The sequence below is a fragment of the Apostichopus japonicus genome, chromosome 4 (assembly GCF_037975245.1).
Source record: "Apostichopus japonicus isolate 1M-3 chromosome 4, ASM3797524v1, whole genome shotgun sequence".
In the NCBI taxonomy this organism is placed as follows: Eukaryota; Metazoa; Echinodermata; class Holothuroidea; order Aspidochirotida; family Stichopodidae; genus Apostichopus; species Apostichopus japonicus.
Window position 1 is genome coordinate 24,248,905 of NC_092564.1, and position 16,337 is coordinate 24,265,241.

Below are 16,337 nucleotides of genomic sequence, written 5' to 3' on the forward strand. Positions count from 1 at the left end.
ATTGTTTTGTTTTCGATATTTTAGGTGAGTCTTAACTTTTTGACGACCGTCCAAATTTTATTAGCGATCGAAATATGGGTCGCGACTTCCATTTTGAGTACCTGATCTTTTAGTCAGTAGAAGTTGACCACAAGGGTAGTGACTACAGTAACTCTGACTTGCACCCTACTAGATCATTTGACGGACATGCGGACTTAGTAGATCACGCTGTTGACAATTTTACCAGCAACGCCTTTAGAAGACTTCATACTGAGTACGAAATGATGAGACATTACTAGAGCGTACAGATTGAGATTTTAATGGTAAAATCAGGTCAAAATTCTTCTCGTTTATGATGCTTATGAATATGGTATACTGCAATATCAGGCAGTGCCCTGTAGGCTATTGTGCGGTACCATTTTTGCGAAAGAAGGGATCTATGCGTGTTAGTGTGTAGTGTGTGTGTAGGCAAGTACTACTATTACTAGACAGTAGTATAACTGTCTATGGAATGAAATGGCCGTGGGTCACATACATATTCAACGTAATAGCTTAATCAAAACCTGAACAATAGCAGTTATGTGCACAGGTTCACAAGTAACAGATATTAAGTATTAAAATCCAGCTCAGACTTCCCCACATAAATACGTAGGTGATTGATGTAACAAATGAATTGGCTAGATCTGTACATGACTATCCACTATATTATAACTGTTCTGTCTACTAATTCCTTACATCTACATCTTTGTGTTCACTATGCTTATTAACCTGTCTGTATTCTGTGCGTGTTTTTGTCCCTTCTGTTACTGTTACTTGTTTTAGCCTTTTAAGAAGATCCTGCTAGGATCGAAACGTCAGGCCAACTTACTTTTACACAACTGTTCTGTAATTAGAAGTGCTAGCCTATGTCAAGGTTCATGCATTTAGGCATAGCAGCTGGGGAATAAGGAATGACACCATCACTATTTGTGACTTTCAGGAATAAGAAAGTTCAACCCTGATGTCAGCCAGATGAAGGAGGACTTTATGTCTCTAAATTTGTCAGCTGACACACGTGTGCAAACTCAGGATAGGTCAGCAGGTCAAATGGAAGACAGAGCAAAAAACACTGAAAGTTGTTACTTGAAAAATCCATACTCTATGGTCTGCCAGAAGAGTGTAACTGTTTCAGTTCATCTTATCTATTCACAAAACACTACCTAGCTTTCATACTGTGGTAAGAATATTCAAGACTACTAGTGGAACTACACATTTGCTTTGATCAATCAATTTATCATGACACAATTTTTTTTCCTACTTTTCTAGCAACACTGTGTACTACTATACTGTTAAACCACAAAGAAGATGGATGAAGAGAACCCTGAAAGAAAATTGTATGCCGATGAAGAAGATGAAGATGATGATGCATGGGAGGAAATGGAGGGTGATGGAGGAGTAGAGGGCAGTGCAAACACAAACGAGTGGTCCTCAAAATGTCTCTTTTGCCCTGAGTGGTTTGCGTCCCCTCAACAGACATTTGGCCATTGTAAAGAAGTTCATGATTTAGACATTATAGAAGTTCACAGATGCTTTGGTGAGCATAATTCATAACTTCAATTACTGAGTTTCTCACTCTTTATAAACAAGCTGAATTTTATTGATAATATTAAAATTAATATTAAATAATATCAAATTGCTCTAAGAATGCCAATAAAGAAAACACTGTCAATTAATGTCACTAGGTGACCTGTGTTTGCAGTTTGTGGGATGTTTGGGAGCTATGTGAACTCAATTCAAACATTCTATCCTCCCTGCAACATTAACAAATAACTTGTCAAGTCAAAAGGGTTTCTTGTTTTCTCTCCTAACAGGTCTAGACTGCATTTCATATATAAAACTGATTAACTATATCCGTTCAAAGGTAAGCACAACAAACTAGTATTTTTAAGTTAATATCCACAAAGGTGCTATGGTTACAGCTGCCACCGTCAAAGTAATTCTATTAACATCTGAATTAGTCATTTATTGCCACTTTTGGGAGTAGGCCATTGTGTTATATCTAGTGGCATAATCAGGGTTTGAAAGGTGTGGGGGCCTAAGTCAACATTTCCCCAGACTGATTATGGTAGGGTGCTGGTGTAGTGGAATGACCCGAAGTGAATGAAGGATTTTGTAAAGGAGAGGGACTGCACTTTGGCCATTGTTGCAGTCTCCAATGGGGGGGGGGGGGGGTGGGAGGTGTGTCATGTCCAAATGTACCAAAGTGTTTTATTGAAACTTGTCACTAATTTAATGTTTCCAGATATTGAAGTAAAAAATGTTACTGTATATGTCCTGAATATAAAAATACTTTCAAGCTGGACAATAACAGACTCAAAGGACAATTAAAAGTTAGTCACAAAATAAGTTTTTAATCTTTCTAGAATTATGTAGAGGGAAATTTTGTTATAACTGAGTTATAAAGAATCACTTCAGTTTAAGGTTGTCACATTGAATATTTACCGCTAGTTTACTGGAGTCGATACTGTGAATCAAGTGACTGTACTCTCTCCATGGGAAAAATATATCACAAATCTAATCAAGTCCTTTCATTTTGGAGAATATGAGACCCAGTCATTGCTTGGTTCAACACTGTTTTCAAATCTTTTTGAGATGATGGTAGCAATCAAACTTTGAAGATTCCCTTGAGTTACATTTTCCTCTCCTTTCTTGTTTTTCAGGGATTACCTGCCTCTGATATCACACAGTGTTGTTGGGAGAACACACAACCCTGGGATGAGGATAAATTTATGCAACCTGCCTCTTCATCAGATGCTCTACTTGTTTTCGGTCAGTTGAAATAAAAGAAAAATGTTTTCAAAGTGGCAGGTTATGTTTGCAGTGCAATGTCTTGAAGAGCGAGAGTATATTGCTAGTTCTTATCCTGAATCTTAGAACAGAGAAAATCCAGAGAGGCTATTCAGAAGAGACATCAATACTACCGTAGATATACGATTTCAACTTTGCACGTTGGACTTGGGGCTGAAATTGTTCATGTTATTGAATGTTTAGGATAATTACTAGTGCATTGCTCCTTTCTGGTAAGAGAAGAACAACTTTCAGTGAACCTATCAGGAATGAAGATATACAATGCAACGCTCTAGTTTGGAGAAGATCATAGAATAGTGTAGCTGCTGATCAATATATTTTGGAAGAGGGATTTTGATGTTTGTATCAAAACAAGGTTTTCATCAGCTCATCTCCATCTACTCAGTTGAATTTTGTGTGTGTAGTCATAAAAGTCCTGGAAAAGTCTTGAAAAACTGAAGGAAGCAAGTTTCAGACCAGCAAATCAGTGACGAAACTTTCTATGAATACTTACAAAATAATTGCAAAGTTGTGAATTGTTTTTGTACTTTAAAGCATGAGATAATTTTCTAATTTAATTGAATAGACAAATTCAAGTGAAGTTGATGCTCTGCTGGTGGAAAATCTTGTTGATTATTGCACCAGATTAGAGGACATATATATTGCAAAGAGAGAGTGATACATTATTATGTATTTCTTCAGTACTTTCTTACTTTATATGGTTAAGACACAAAAATAAATAAAGACTTAATTGATGGTGAACAAAATCTGTCAAAGAATGCCTTGCACAGTTTGAGCCACCAATGTCCTCATAAGGTTACTAACAACATGCAAGTTACTATTTCAATCTTTGTCAAAAATAAGTAATATAGTCATTAATGTAATCTTGTCAGTTTTAAAAATGACTTGAAAATGACATCCTACTGGGAAACCTTTGAGTCAATATATGGACCCTTCTGTCACGTTTGAGGTGAAATATCTGCAACAGTGTGAGGAATATATTGTTCAACTTCTTTGTGTAAAAATTGCCAAAAGTTTTCATTTGCATCGTTCAGGTTCTTGGGAAGATATATCTGAGTGGCATGATAATACCATATGGTGATCTAAGCATTTTTCAGTAGTCACTTGCTCTACATTAGAATTTTGAGCAGCGGTAATCACAGGAATCACAGCTCGAATTGGCTTTCTTGTTTGTAGTTACATAAGTTTGTGTGTATAAATTCTATCATTGATGATTACTAATGGTTGTACTTTACAGACATAGAATCTCACCTGGAGGCCCAAGGTCACATGATCAATGACCGGCTGAAAGAAACGGTCAGCAAAGGACTGACGCCGGAGGAACACCAAGAATTATTAGACCGGTTGAGGGCGGCAGAGCAGAGAACATCCAGGGCAGAAGAGGCTTTAGCTAGGTCGATTGAGGATCTCAATAAAATGAGGTCTGTATCTCGATACATTTATTAGTCATAAATTGGTTTATTTTCAACTTTCAGATATCTAGTTTGTTATCCTGAACTTTATGCAGTGAGGCTTTCATCTTGAATAATTGAACTCCAAGAATTACAATGAAATGGTGAGGTATCAATTTCATTTAGCAGCATAGTCATAGTTTGTAAGAAGTGTTTAGAAAACAATTATTTGGCAACAGCTTTATAACAAACCAGGAAAAAAAAATTAAGCTACTTTGGTCTATTTCCGATGGGATTGAGCAACTCACATATGGAAAGATGTAGTCATGGTGATAAAGAAGAACAGAATACAAGTTTGACATATCTTTGGTTGCTTGAACTAAAAGTTGAAGTCATTAGGTTGGTTTCCCCACAAGTTTGAGTTATCAGGTAGGTCTATGTATTCTATCATTTTGACACACATGCTTCCTTGTGAATAAGTAACCACTAAAGAATGTTATCATTTCATTGAAGAATGCAGTAATTACATTAGATAGTGTGATTCCCAAGGGATAGACTGGTTGCTTTGATCAGAGTTCCCTTAATGTAGACATAAACCATGGTTCTTAAAAATTACCATCAGAACCACACGTGGTTATCTTTTTAGAGCAGTGATTTTGCAATTGTGAAATAACATGTAATATAAAGAGAAGATAGTAAAGTTTATGCTTCCCTGTGTGTAACTCTTTGAGCTTAATTTAAATGTGTACTTTGCATGTATGTTAAGTACCCTAAGCAACACAGTTAACTTCCAATACAGTTACTTTGTCCTTTAATTTCTTCCTTTCTTGATTTACAAGGTGGGTAGTGGGTGGTTTATGGGGTTGAGGGGGAGACATGGAGGGGGAGCAGGGATCATAATGATCCCCTTATACAAGGTACAACGGCAGTTTTCCCATCGATACTGTTTGTCGTACCATGTGCTGCTGAACGTAACATTAAAAAAATCACATTGTTGGTGCTAATGTTATGTTATGTAATATGCAGTAATATGATAGTTTAATATTTTTTCTCCAGAGCTCTATCAGAGAGGCTGTTGCATGCAGATCCTGAAACAGACACAAATTTTCCCTTAAAACAACGGAATGTTGCAGACGACAACGCTTACTTTGATTCTTACGCTCACCATAGTATTCATCTGGACATGTTGAAAGACTCCATCAGGACGGAATCTTACCGAGACTTTATTTTACAGAACCCGAATATCTTTAAAAACAAGGTTTGTAGCCATAAAGAGTGACAATTTATCCTCTTAGTTGAAATCCTTTTAATGAAAATGCATTTACCCTTCTTTACAAACTGAATAAAGGAAAATGAGAAATATCATTATTTTCAGTGTAAACTGTAACTGTTTTGGCAAGAAAAGTTTTGCAACAAAGTGAGAATTCCCTGCCATTTAGTGCAGGTTTTGCAGTTTCTGTAGGAAAACGTTCACTAAAAGATCATGCATGGTTTGTAACAAAATAAGAAATTTTGACCTTTAATACATAGTATTATAGTATACAGTATTGCAATTTTTAGTAGCAAACTGAATTTGTCACTTTTCAGTAGATTGTTCCACAAGGTTGGCAGCAAATAAAATACCGTTAATATTTCTGTATGATATATGCACAATTTTGAGACAGGACAATGTAAGTTTACTGAACCCCTTCTAATATGAGATCAATGTTCTTGGCCAAAGTGATTTTACGGTTGGAGGGGGTGGGTGGGTTCATGTTGTAGATGATGAGGTCTATAAGTTTAATCTCTGACCCTGTTCTTTCTTTCTTTTTCAGGTGGTTTTAGATGTTGGGTGTGGCACAGGTATTCTATCCATGTTTGCTGCCAAAGCAGGTGCCAAACAGGTGATAGCTGTTGACCAATCAGAAATCATATATCAAGCCATGGACATTGTCAGGTTAGTAAAATGTAGTAGTTACATCACTCCTCTCTTACCTGTCCCCTCTCAAATCATGCACTTAACCATCCAATTAATTGGTAGCGCTTTAGCACTGCGCCCTCGCTGACCCAGTTCCTACTTCCTTATCCTTTCAAATCTCCCATTCTGAAGTGAAACACCTGTATTCACAGCAGTTTCATCTGTGCTATGGCCTTTGGTCACGTTAACGCAGGAATCAGGATGTTAAGTAAAATGAGATGTTTAAGAATCATGCTAAGAAAAGACAGGGTCAGGTAAATTTGTTAGCTTGCATGTGGTACAAAAGCTCTCGTCAACTGCAAGATGGTTCCATGGTATGAACTGATGAGCCTAGGTAATTCTGTGACTGATAGAGGGGTCAAAGTCTTTCATGGGTGACCTATGGGTTGTGGTGGTTGTGTGGCTGGAAGATGACCCTTATGGCTTGTAAGAGTTTAAAAGTGTTGTTTTTTGCTTTGTAGATATGTAACTGATATTTTAGTCTTCTTTTTCTGTTGTTTTATTAAAAGGGAGAACAAACTGGAGGATAAAATCACTTTTGTGAAGGGCAGGCTGGAGGATAAAGAACTTCCTGTTGATAAGGTAAATCAATGCTGAATGTCCTCAATTGCTCTCCGTTTTGTATTTTCATCTCTGGAATATCTCCATGTCCGACCACAACATAAGAAATGAGAGTTTCTTTGTTGTCTACTATCAGACTTTTATAAATGTCCTAAATATAAATGACAGTGATGAAACCCTGCATAACATGTTGTAGTCCATCAGGCATATTCCTTTTTGTGTTCGGTTTACAATGTTTCTAAATATACGGATTATTTTTCAAAAGAAGCCTCTGGCTAGTTTTCGCCAAGTGAGCAAGTAAATTGATTTATATCTCACCTTTTATCTCATTCACCCTTTATCATGTCAATAATAATCACATTTAAAAGGCAAATTATAAAACTGAAAAGTTTTCAACCTCTTCTTCATTTTTAATGAAACTTGACTAACCATGTAACTGAACTATATTGTGGTGAGATATTAGCATTGAATGCTTAGAGATATCTGTCACAAAGAATTCAAAAAGCTGCATTATAGCAACAGTCAGAGTTTTATTTCCAGCCGTTTCCAACAACACAGGCAGTTTTCTGTAGTTTTGAATAGATCTACGACAGAAAATAACTTTGGTGTTTTTTTAAAATGCTGTTAGTGTAACTCTTTTGAACCACTTTACTAGCCCTAGCCAATCATGAAGTGATATACTCTGTTGCTGCTGCTTAAAAATGATCTTCCAGCTTTCAATATCATTTATGGCTGGCATCTTATCACAAATATTCTTAATCCGCTGGATTCTGTTACTGGCCAGCGATGATCGTCTATTTTACAGTGTTAAATTCTCTCCTATTGTAAACATTGGTAGTGAAAAGAGGGAGTAATGTTTTGACCATGGTTGGTCGTTCTCTTAGCATATTTAATACCAATGACAATTAAAACACACAACGTGTGGAGTGTGTATGTCGCACACTGCACACTAACACTTGTGGCACAATGGAAACTTGTGGATATTCAGGCAGTATGTGTGTGTGTGCTTCAGACTACAACTGATCAAGATTTTTGCCGCATAGGCGTCATTTGGGGAGACTCTCAACATGTAGAATGTTCCCTCCTAGCAGTTTGCAATGTGTGACAGTGCATGAGTAATATTCCCAAATTTTAACAAATGTAAGCAATAACTGGAAATCCATTTGCGTGTGATCAAAACCATTACTGGTGGTTAACACGAAATAGTTGTTTTCGGTACTCTCAGTAGTGGATCAATTATACAGGGTACAGTCGTCATACTCTGTGAGTCTTCACGACGATCAGAAACTAGGTCATGGCGGTCGGGGTCAGTCAGGTCTGGTTTGGTTGGGCCAGTGCTGCTGGCTTAACATGCATCTCTTTATAATGTAGTTCAATGAAACGGCTGATATTCTCTCCTGTTGTAGGTGGATATTATCATCTCAGAGTGGATGGGGTATTTTCTGCTTTTTGAGTCTATGTTGGATACGGTTCTATATGCTAGAGATAAGCATTTGGTTGAAGGAGGCCTTGGTAAGTGTAACAGTCAATGTTATTTAATGTTTAGTTAATGTAATTAGTTTTTGAACAAAGATGACATGTTTGAGCAATATTTCCGTTACAAGCAATGCAACATTTGTAGGGAATAGTTTCTTGTTCCTAACTCTAGATGTGCTTCTTGGAAGCTGACTTATATTTGCCAGATAAACCCATTGTTACTCTTGACCTGTAATGTCATGTGTGGCAAAGGGGGGGATATTGTTTTAGAGATCTCATTTTAGTCTTGCGTCATGCAGTAATCACTTTGTCTTCATCTGTACCGACAATGTTTCAATGGGTTGGTGTTTTTTGTCATAAATGCTAAATCATTAAGAATTCCTCTATGTGATTCATAGTATAAACACAACTTGTTCAAACAATTCTGAGAAAAATGTTTTCTTTTCAAAACTTTGGGATCAAAGTTTGTGAATATATCCTTAACTGTTCCTGTATTCTATTCAGTTTATCCTGATTTGACCACTATAAGTCTTGTTGCCCTTGGCGACATGGACACCTACACCGAGAAAGTAAAGTACTGGGACAACGTGTATGGATTCAAAATGTCCTGCATGAGGACCCCTCTCCTGGAAGAGGCCAGTGTTAGTTATGCCAGCTCTGAGCATGTCATGTCAGAACCAGCCATGATAAAGGTGAGTATTATATTACTGTAGGCAGTAAATATCAGACTTGCAGTGGGTCTGTTATAACACACATCAGACTTGTAGTGGTCTCTTGTTTGTTATTATGTGATGTAATATATAGGTAAATATCAGACTGCAGTGGGTCTGCTATATGGTGTAGCTAAGGTTGTATTACTTACATCAGACAATTGTTAGTCTGTTCTATGTTCAAGGCGATATTATATTGTAGTTACCAGACTTGTTTTGGATCTGCTATATGGTAAAGCTAAGGTTGTAAAACTTACATCAGACTTGTAATTGGTCTGTACTGTGAGGAAGGTGAATGTTTTATTATGCAATTGTAGTGGGTATCATCTTGATTATTGGGTAACACGCATCATACTTTAATTTAAGGCTGTTTAATAAAGTTGATCTCATCTACGTTAAACTTAACAATGTATAATACAGTGTGTTTTCTCTATGGGGAAAATTGCATAGCATATACTACCATTGCAGGGGGTCTTTTTTATGATTGTACTGTATAGTAAATATCAGAGTTTATCTAAAACAGGGATCACCTTTGAGTAACCGGGAGAACTGTCATCAATTCTTTTATTTCTCCTCCAGTGTATTGATGTTACAAGCACCAACGTACGGGACCTGGACTTCACGACAGATTTTAAGTTGGTAATGAGCAGAACTGATACGTGCACAGTAAGTAAAAGGACTGCTTAAACGAATCCATATTGACATTTCATTAAACAAAATTAAGGGCTTGAATTTCTCTAAAAATATTGAAATTGATAAAATCAAACCATGATTTTTAAACACCCGTATTAACTGTTCTCTGTAAGTTTGTCTGATTAGGAGCTTTAATTCTATTATGTAATATGAATGAAAAAAGTTTATCAAATCATCTACTTACAAATTCACTCTTGACTGGTACAAATCTACGAACACAGTTTTCAAGTTAACATATTATTCATAAAAGTTTAACCACTTGCACTTCTTGCTCTCTTTCTAGGCACTGGTTGGATATTTTGATGTCATCTTTGAGAGGAATTGCACTAATACAGTGAGTACCACAGATTTGTAAAGATATTCTATCATGATAAGGGAAGGTGTGAGGATGGGCCAGGGGATGTGATAGAGGAAGGGATGGGATAAGGAGAGGTGTCTGTCAGGATGGGCCAGGGGATGGAATGGAGGCAGGGATGGGACCGATGGATGTTTCATATTATAGACAACTTTCTAAATGATACCATCGAATGAATAAAGCTTACCATTACCGAAAATAAAGAACAGACACATGCAAGCCAGTTGCCGTGTTTTCTAATCAGCGGACTTCGTCGATGTCGCAAAGTAGATGAGAGCCTCAGAATCCTAAGCATCATGTTTGTGGCAATATTTTACCAAAATGTAGAATACAAAACTATGGGCTCATTCAAGTGCATTTAATTTGGGCCTGGGGGTCATAAAATACCTTCTGGTCAGCTTCACCAAGATTTAGATCTGGGAGGGGGACTTTCGGTAATTTGCAATTCTCGATTGTGTGGATACTGGTTTTAACACTAACATTGTACAGCATAATCACTTTTTGTAGCATTATAAATCTTTTCACTATTTCCATTCTAAATGATGCATTAACAATATGCATAACAGCTGAGATACCTTTCCATGTTTATACCATATTAATTCTGAACTTTTATTCTAACTGAATAATTCAGCTGGATCCATGCATTAGCAAATTGGGTGCCAGGCAATCAAATGATCAATTCCACTTATATCTTATGATCTCTCAATAGTTTGCTTGTTTGAAAAAGAAAAAAATTAACAACAAAGGTAGTAATAGTAGGTTGCAATTTTGAAACAAAAAGTTGAAACTTTCAACAACAAGTTCCAAATTTCAAGGAAGTGGTTGAAAGTTTGAGATAAGATATTCCTAACTTTGAGTCACAATTGTCAAAATTTCAAATGTCCAGTATTCACCACAGTAGCATTTACATCAACTTTAAAATGGATGCTGCAGCTTTTTGCTATAAGTTTGTCTTCTTACTAGAAGCAGATACAATCAATTCAGTGCTGAATGTTTTAAAGAACTTTCTTTTTCTTCTGTTTTAGGTTAGTGTATTTGATTTATAGAATCTCATTTTCAAGTAAAAGGAAACATCGTCTCTGATATTTGTTAATCATGAAAGTCACTTATAAAATTTGTACTGACATTAACATATATGTGAGCAAATAAAAATGATATGTAGAAAAAATAAATAAATAATAAATAGAACAATGGGTGTGATACTTAAGGGATCTTTTTTTTCTTCTTTCAAACTAGGTGATGTTTTCAACTGGCCCAAGGGCTCCTGACACTCACTGGAAGCAAACAGTCTTTTATCTGAAGAAACCAATTGAACTGAGCGAAGGTGGGTTCAAAAGTAAAGTGTGTCATCTCTGTGTTGTCCGATTTTGTATAGAAAGTTTCAAATCCGCGGAACTCTTGTGCATCCAATACTTAGGTTTCAGGAATAAATTCTACTGCTCATACCTGCAGTTTGGTTTTAAATAAATGCCATTGATACATGTGGATAATAAGGATAATCTATCCCTTGAAGTAAAACCAATGATGGTGATCTAACAGTATAAAGACCTTTTTTTTTTAAATATGTAATATCTAGAGGAAGGTTCGTAGCTTCACACCCATTGATTGTACACATTGTGTATTAATGTTTGTTAGTGTTAGACTAACTAACATACATACAACATGAGTAAAACAGACCCCACAAAGTTTGCATTAGTTAGCAGTTATTGTGATAACATGTCACCCTTAGTTTAATTACATGTATTAAACTATATTTCATTACATGCTAATAAATTAGCAATATCATGCATGGTCTTCATCCAGAGTTTAAACGATGCTGTGAAATACACATAGATATTGTGGCTTTTCAATACACAAGTCCCACAGTCAACTTTATACCACACAAACCAGATGAAAATACATCATCTCACATCTATGACAGACCTCCATATTTGTCACTTTGCAGGTGAAGTCCTTACCGGCCGTATCTCTTGCCGCAAAGACCCCGACGACTGCCGATCACTCATTGTGACCTTTGACATTGAAGGAGAGACTTTGACATATTATGTCAGGTAGCATTGTAGAATGAGGACTACTATCAGCTTCATGTTGGTGTACCATCATTGCAAATATAGAGCCGTGGGTTGAACTTGCCTGTGGCTGGTGACAGAAGGTACATCAATGGGAAATGTTTGCTCTTGAGGAATAATGGATGGCGGGATTGCATCATTGTGGCCTGTTAGGTCAAGCTTCTGCCTCATTCTCTCTGCAAATCTTTAAAAGAGCTGCTTTGAATAATCGTACATTCACTTTGTTGTCAGAATCAAGTGTTGGTTACAAAACTTTGACTAAGGACAGTCATATTGCAGTCCAGAGATGAGAACATTTTTAACATGTTTGTTCATTGGATGGCAAACTTATTTTTATGTCAGGTTCGAAATTCTTGAAAGAGTGTCTGAGAGAAGACACTAAAGATTGAGAATCCTTCTTCTATGAGAAAACTGAAGATTTACCCTGTATAACAGCTGATTGCATTTCAACTACTGAAAATTAAGCAACCATAGTATTTTATAATACCTAAGGGGATCTGCATGTCTGTGACTCAAGTAACCAGTTTCTTTTTACAAACGTTCCATATTTAATATGTATTTCTTTTAGCCAAAGAATATATTTAAAATTGTAATTTGCAAATTTGCCTACATCAATGGATGACAATATTATATATAGTTTAGCCAACACCTTTAGTAACAAATGAAGGTAAACTGTAGGTAAATGTGTTATGAAATATTGTAGGCCTAGGCTGAGTGTTCAAAGTAACAGATTGTCTCAAGATCAGCTGCTGAGATTCAGCAAGAACAAACAACATTCTCTGTTCATGATTTTGTCTGATAGCAAAATTACTCTACAAATGCTGGTGTTTTATTTTCTCTAAAATTCTGTCTTAACTTCTATTCATCCACAATGCCAACTTCAAACAGTATGTTATTAATTATTGCTAAACAGAACTACTTTATGGACTTTGTTATAAAACGCAACGTTTTGAGACTGCTAAGTTTATCAAAAATTCTGTTAGTGATGTTCAGACTCTCTGGTTAAGACATTGAGACAGTATGATTCTTTCAGAAAATAACTTAACTTTGTTGCTTCAAGTTTGATGGTAATGAAGGATTATTGCTATCATAATCCAAGGTGTTTCAAGCAGTAAAAATGTACCCTTCTCTTTAACTGTCAGGGTCTTTGGTACATGAAATATTTACATATTTACATTTTATCATTTCTGTTTCATTAGGCAAAGAACATTTGATTCAACTCCCTCTTTGTGTTATCAGGTTTAAGGGGGACATGAATGGTACTTCCTTCCTTCACTATGGAGCCAGTCTCCAAAGAAAGAAGGAAGGTGTGTTGGGGTGGAGGCTGGGGGGAGGGGGAGGGGGAGCAGTAGGAAGGAGGTATATTATGCAATTTGCTAAATGTAATACAAATAATAACATTGTAAGCAGGATAATATTTTCCTTTGCTCTTGAGTGGTTGAGTGTTGGCAAAGTGAATGTTTTTATGCAGGGGAGGGGAGAATTAATACCCTATGCTGAAAAGAAGGAACAGGAGGGGACAGTAAAGACATAGAAAATGGGAACGTGTGTTGTAGAAAACTTGCGAATGTCCCATGAGAATGTTTTCACAAATTGAGTTGTTAATTAAGTTCTAAAAGTGCAACCTTTCCTATTGGTTAGGGGTGGGAGTTGGGGCGGGGTAATGGGATGACAAACACTTGGGATGGTACATTGATGCAGTAAGTGTATTGTACAATAGCTTGCTACATTTCATGAAGATATATTTTGTGATGTTTGCTATGTCGAGAAACAGCTGTGTAAACCTCAAGAGAGGAGACCAGATTTGGCAACAATAAAGACTTAAACATTTCCAGTGATTTTCTGTTGGTTTATCCTTTCCTCCACTCAAATGAATAATAAATCACGATGGTGTAATAAAATTGTTGAATCTTTTTCAAACGTTTAAACAAGAAGAAATATTATGTTTATTACTCAATTAATTCATGATGATATCTGCATTGGATTATAAATGAAGATCTGAACACTGCCTTTGAGTGGTCAAGTACCGATGTTGTTTTCCAAAGTAGTTATCGGTCAAGTGAAACAAATGAAACAATTTGCTAACTTTATATTTGAGCGTGAGAATAGACAAAGTAAACTGGAGTAGACACTTTCAGGGATGCATTAAAGATATGGGGACTGTTTCCAACTTGGCTATAAGGGGATTACAAGAGCATTATGAATAAATCAAACATATTCCATGATATAACAGGACACCAAAATAGGTCTAAATGTGTTACATTACTGTTTGCTACAAGCATCTATGAAATTGTAAGAAACACTTTTTTCAAGTTACGTATTCCTGACAGTCTTGTACAACCGACAAGTTTTGTGAATTCCAAAGGAAGTTAACTCAAAAACCCTAGTCAAGTAATAATCTTGGATGAAAACCGGCTTATATCAAGCCATTCTCATGTTGATGCATGAGTCGAGGCAGGCGTGTAAATTTCCTACCCATTCCACCTCCAGAACCATATGTTTCCATATTTGGGGATACCTCAAACATGATTAGGTTGTCAATTTTTTTGGAGTAAAGAAGCAACAGATTTGCAAGAGGTACTTGTGATGCGGAGCAGCAAAGTCAATCCTGGTTAGCACTTAAATTGAGTAAATCAACGATGGAAAGCAGAAAAGAAAATGATAAAATACTGGCAATTAATATGATAAATTAAAAAAAATATATATTAAAAATTAAGCACTAAATTGTCAGAACAGCATTCTTCTCACACCAATATATATATATATATATATATATATATATATATATATATATATATATATATATATATATATCTATATCTATATATATATGTATATATATATATATATATGTATTTCAAGGTACTGCCATCTATAATAAGAAGGATGCAAGTTTCAGTTTAAATATAAAGTACGTAGGCCGTTAAGTTATTATGCCAGAATCTAGATCCAAGAGGAATTGTGACAGAAATAAGTCTGTGAAGGGTTCCTCATACATGCACTCTGACAGCTATGTGATATTGGTGTATTCGTAGCAACTAATTAATAATTTGTATCAACGAATAACTATTCGTAAGAATGAATTAATAACTTTTTTGATCAAGTTTTTCTTCGAATGGCATCAATCATTTGTACCAATGAATACGGTATGCAGTTGTATTGTAAATGTTACTTAAAGCGGTAGGGATCATATTGTGTATACACTACAAGTACATGAGGGAATTTTCATATATATTGTTCCCAATTTGAGGGTTGATCCCCCTCCCCCCTTATTTTATTTCTGATCCCTGAGAAGCATACATGGTTGCACCCAAGGGCGGCGGAACCGGGGGGGGCACAGGGGGCACGTGCCCCCCCCACTTTTCCTCAGGTTAAAAATGTGCCCTTTTTCTACATAAAAATTGAGGTGTCTCAAGTTAGCAAGAGGCCAGGGAACCAGAATGAACACTCGGGAAGGGCCGTTTCCAGCCATCTGAGGGGTTTGTAAAACCAAAAATTTTATTGTGCGCTCCGCGCCAACCGATGGTGGCGCTCCGCTCAGATAGTCGTGAATACAACTTTGCAAATCCTGGCTACGCCCCTGACTTTTAATGAATTTCTGTGGGTCAAACTCAAAGCTATTTCGAATGGAAAAAAATTTGTTAAGATATTGACAAGAAATAAACTCTAATTCGGAAGATTCCTACATTAGCAACTAGCATGATTTCACCTCATTTTGTCTCAAAAGAAAACTTGTTCCTTGTTTCCCAATTTGCACATTGGATATTGCAGTGCTAGTATGCATATTTTCCTTGAGGGGGGGGGGGGCGGCGTTGATGGAGTGATGTTTATACGCAAATAAGACAAGAGTTATAAAGGGTAGTAAATATAAGGCTGCATCAGTCCAATCGAATTGCTGCAAAGTGCCCTTTGATGTCGGTGCCCCCCCCCCCCCCAGATTAAAAGTGCTTCCGCCGCCCTTGGTTGCACCCCTGCCAAGGTTACTGTACACTGTTTTGTGGTAGAATAACGGTGATGAAAGTCTGTTCAAATGGTAGCACCTAAACAGGGTTAATTGGAGGATGAGACAATTAGCCAAACCATAGATTTAAATCCCATAACAGATGTTGGAATATACATAAAGGTCATAGGCCCTATATTTGAATAACAACAGTGCGTGGAATTGAGTCTCTTGGGGCAATAAAGAAAAATGCCGGTACGTGTACTTAACAGGCTTAAGGCAAAGGGCATCAATGTTTCTGAAAGACAACGTTTCGTCAATAAAAAAAAAAGTATTTTACGCAGACTCCCGTGGAAATT

At 36.5% G+C, this 16,337-nt stretch overlaps 1 protein-coding gene across 1 annotated transcript; it reads left to right on the forward strand.

The window, feature by feature from the left end:
* Positions 1-144: 144 nt before the first annotated feature.
* LOC139966884 (protein arginine N-methyltransferase 3-like) lies at positions 145-13,868 on the forward strand. The gene is made up of 14 exons (XM_071970338.1): positions 145-302; positions 1,285-1,552; positions 1,830-1,879; positions 2,679-2,787; positions 4,064-4,247; positions 5,274-5,475; positions 6,032-6,153; positions 6,684-6,756; positions 8,142-8,247; positions 8,716-8,903; positions 9,501-9,587; positions 9,898-9,948; positions 11,206-11,293; positions 11,915-13,868. The coding sequence occupies exons 2-14, from the start codon at positions 1,324-1,326 to the stop codon at positions 12,022-12,024; spliced, it is 1,599 nt and encodes a 532-aa protein (XP_071826439.1). The 5' UTR covers positions 145-302; positions 1,285-1,323; the 3' UTR covers positions 12,025-13,868.
* The last annotated feature ends 2,469 nt before the right edge of the window (positions 13,869-16,337 follow it).

Coding starts and splice junctions, on each gene's coding strand:
- LOC139966884 (XM_071970338.1), top strand. CDS start 1,324: ATGGATGAAGAGAACCCTGAAAGAAAATTGTATGCCGATGAAGAAGAT. Junction 2,788..4,063: donor AGATGCTCTACTTGTTTTCG/GTCAGTTGAAAT, acceptor TGTACTTTACAG/ACATAGAATCTCACCTGGAG. Junction 11,294..11,914: donor ACCAATTGAACTGAGCGAAG/GTGGGTTCAAAA, acceptor GTCACTTTGCAG/GTGAAGTCCTTACCGGCCGT.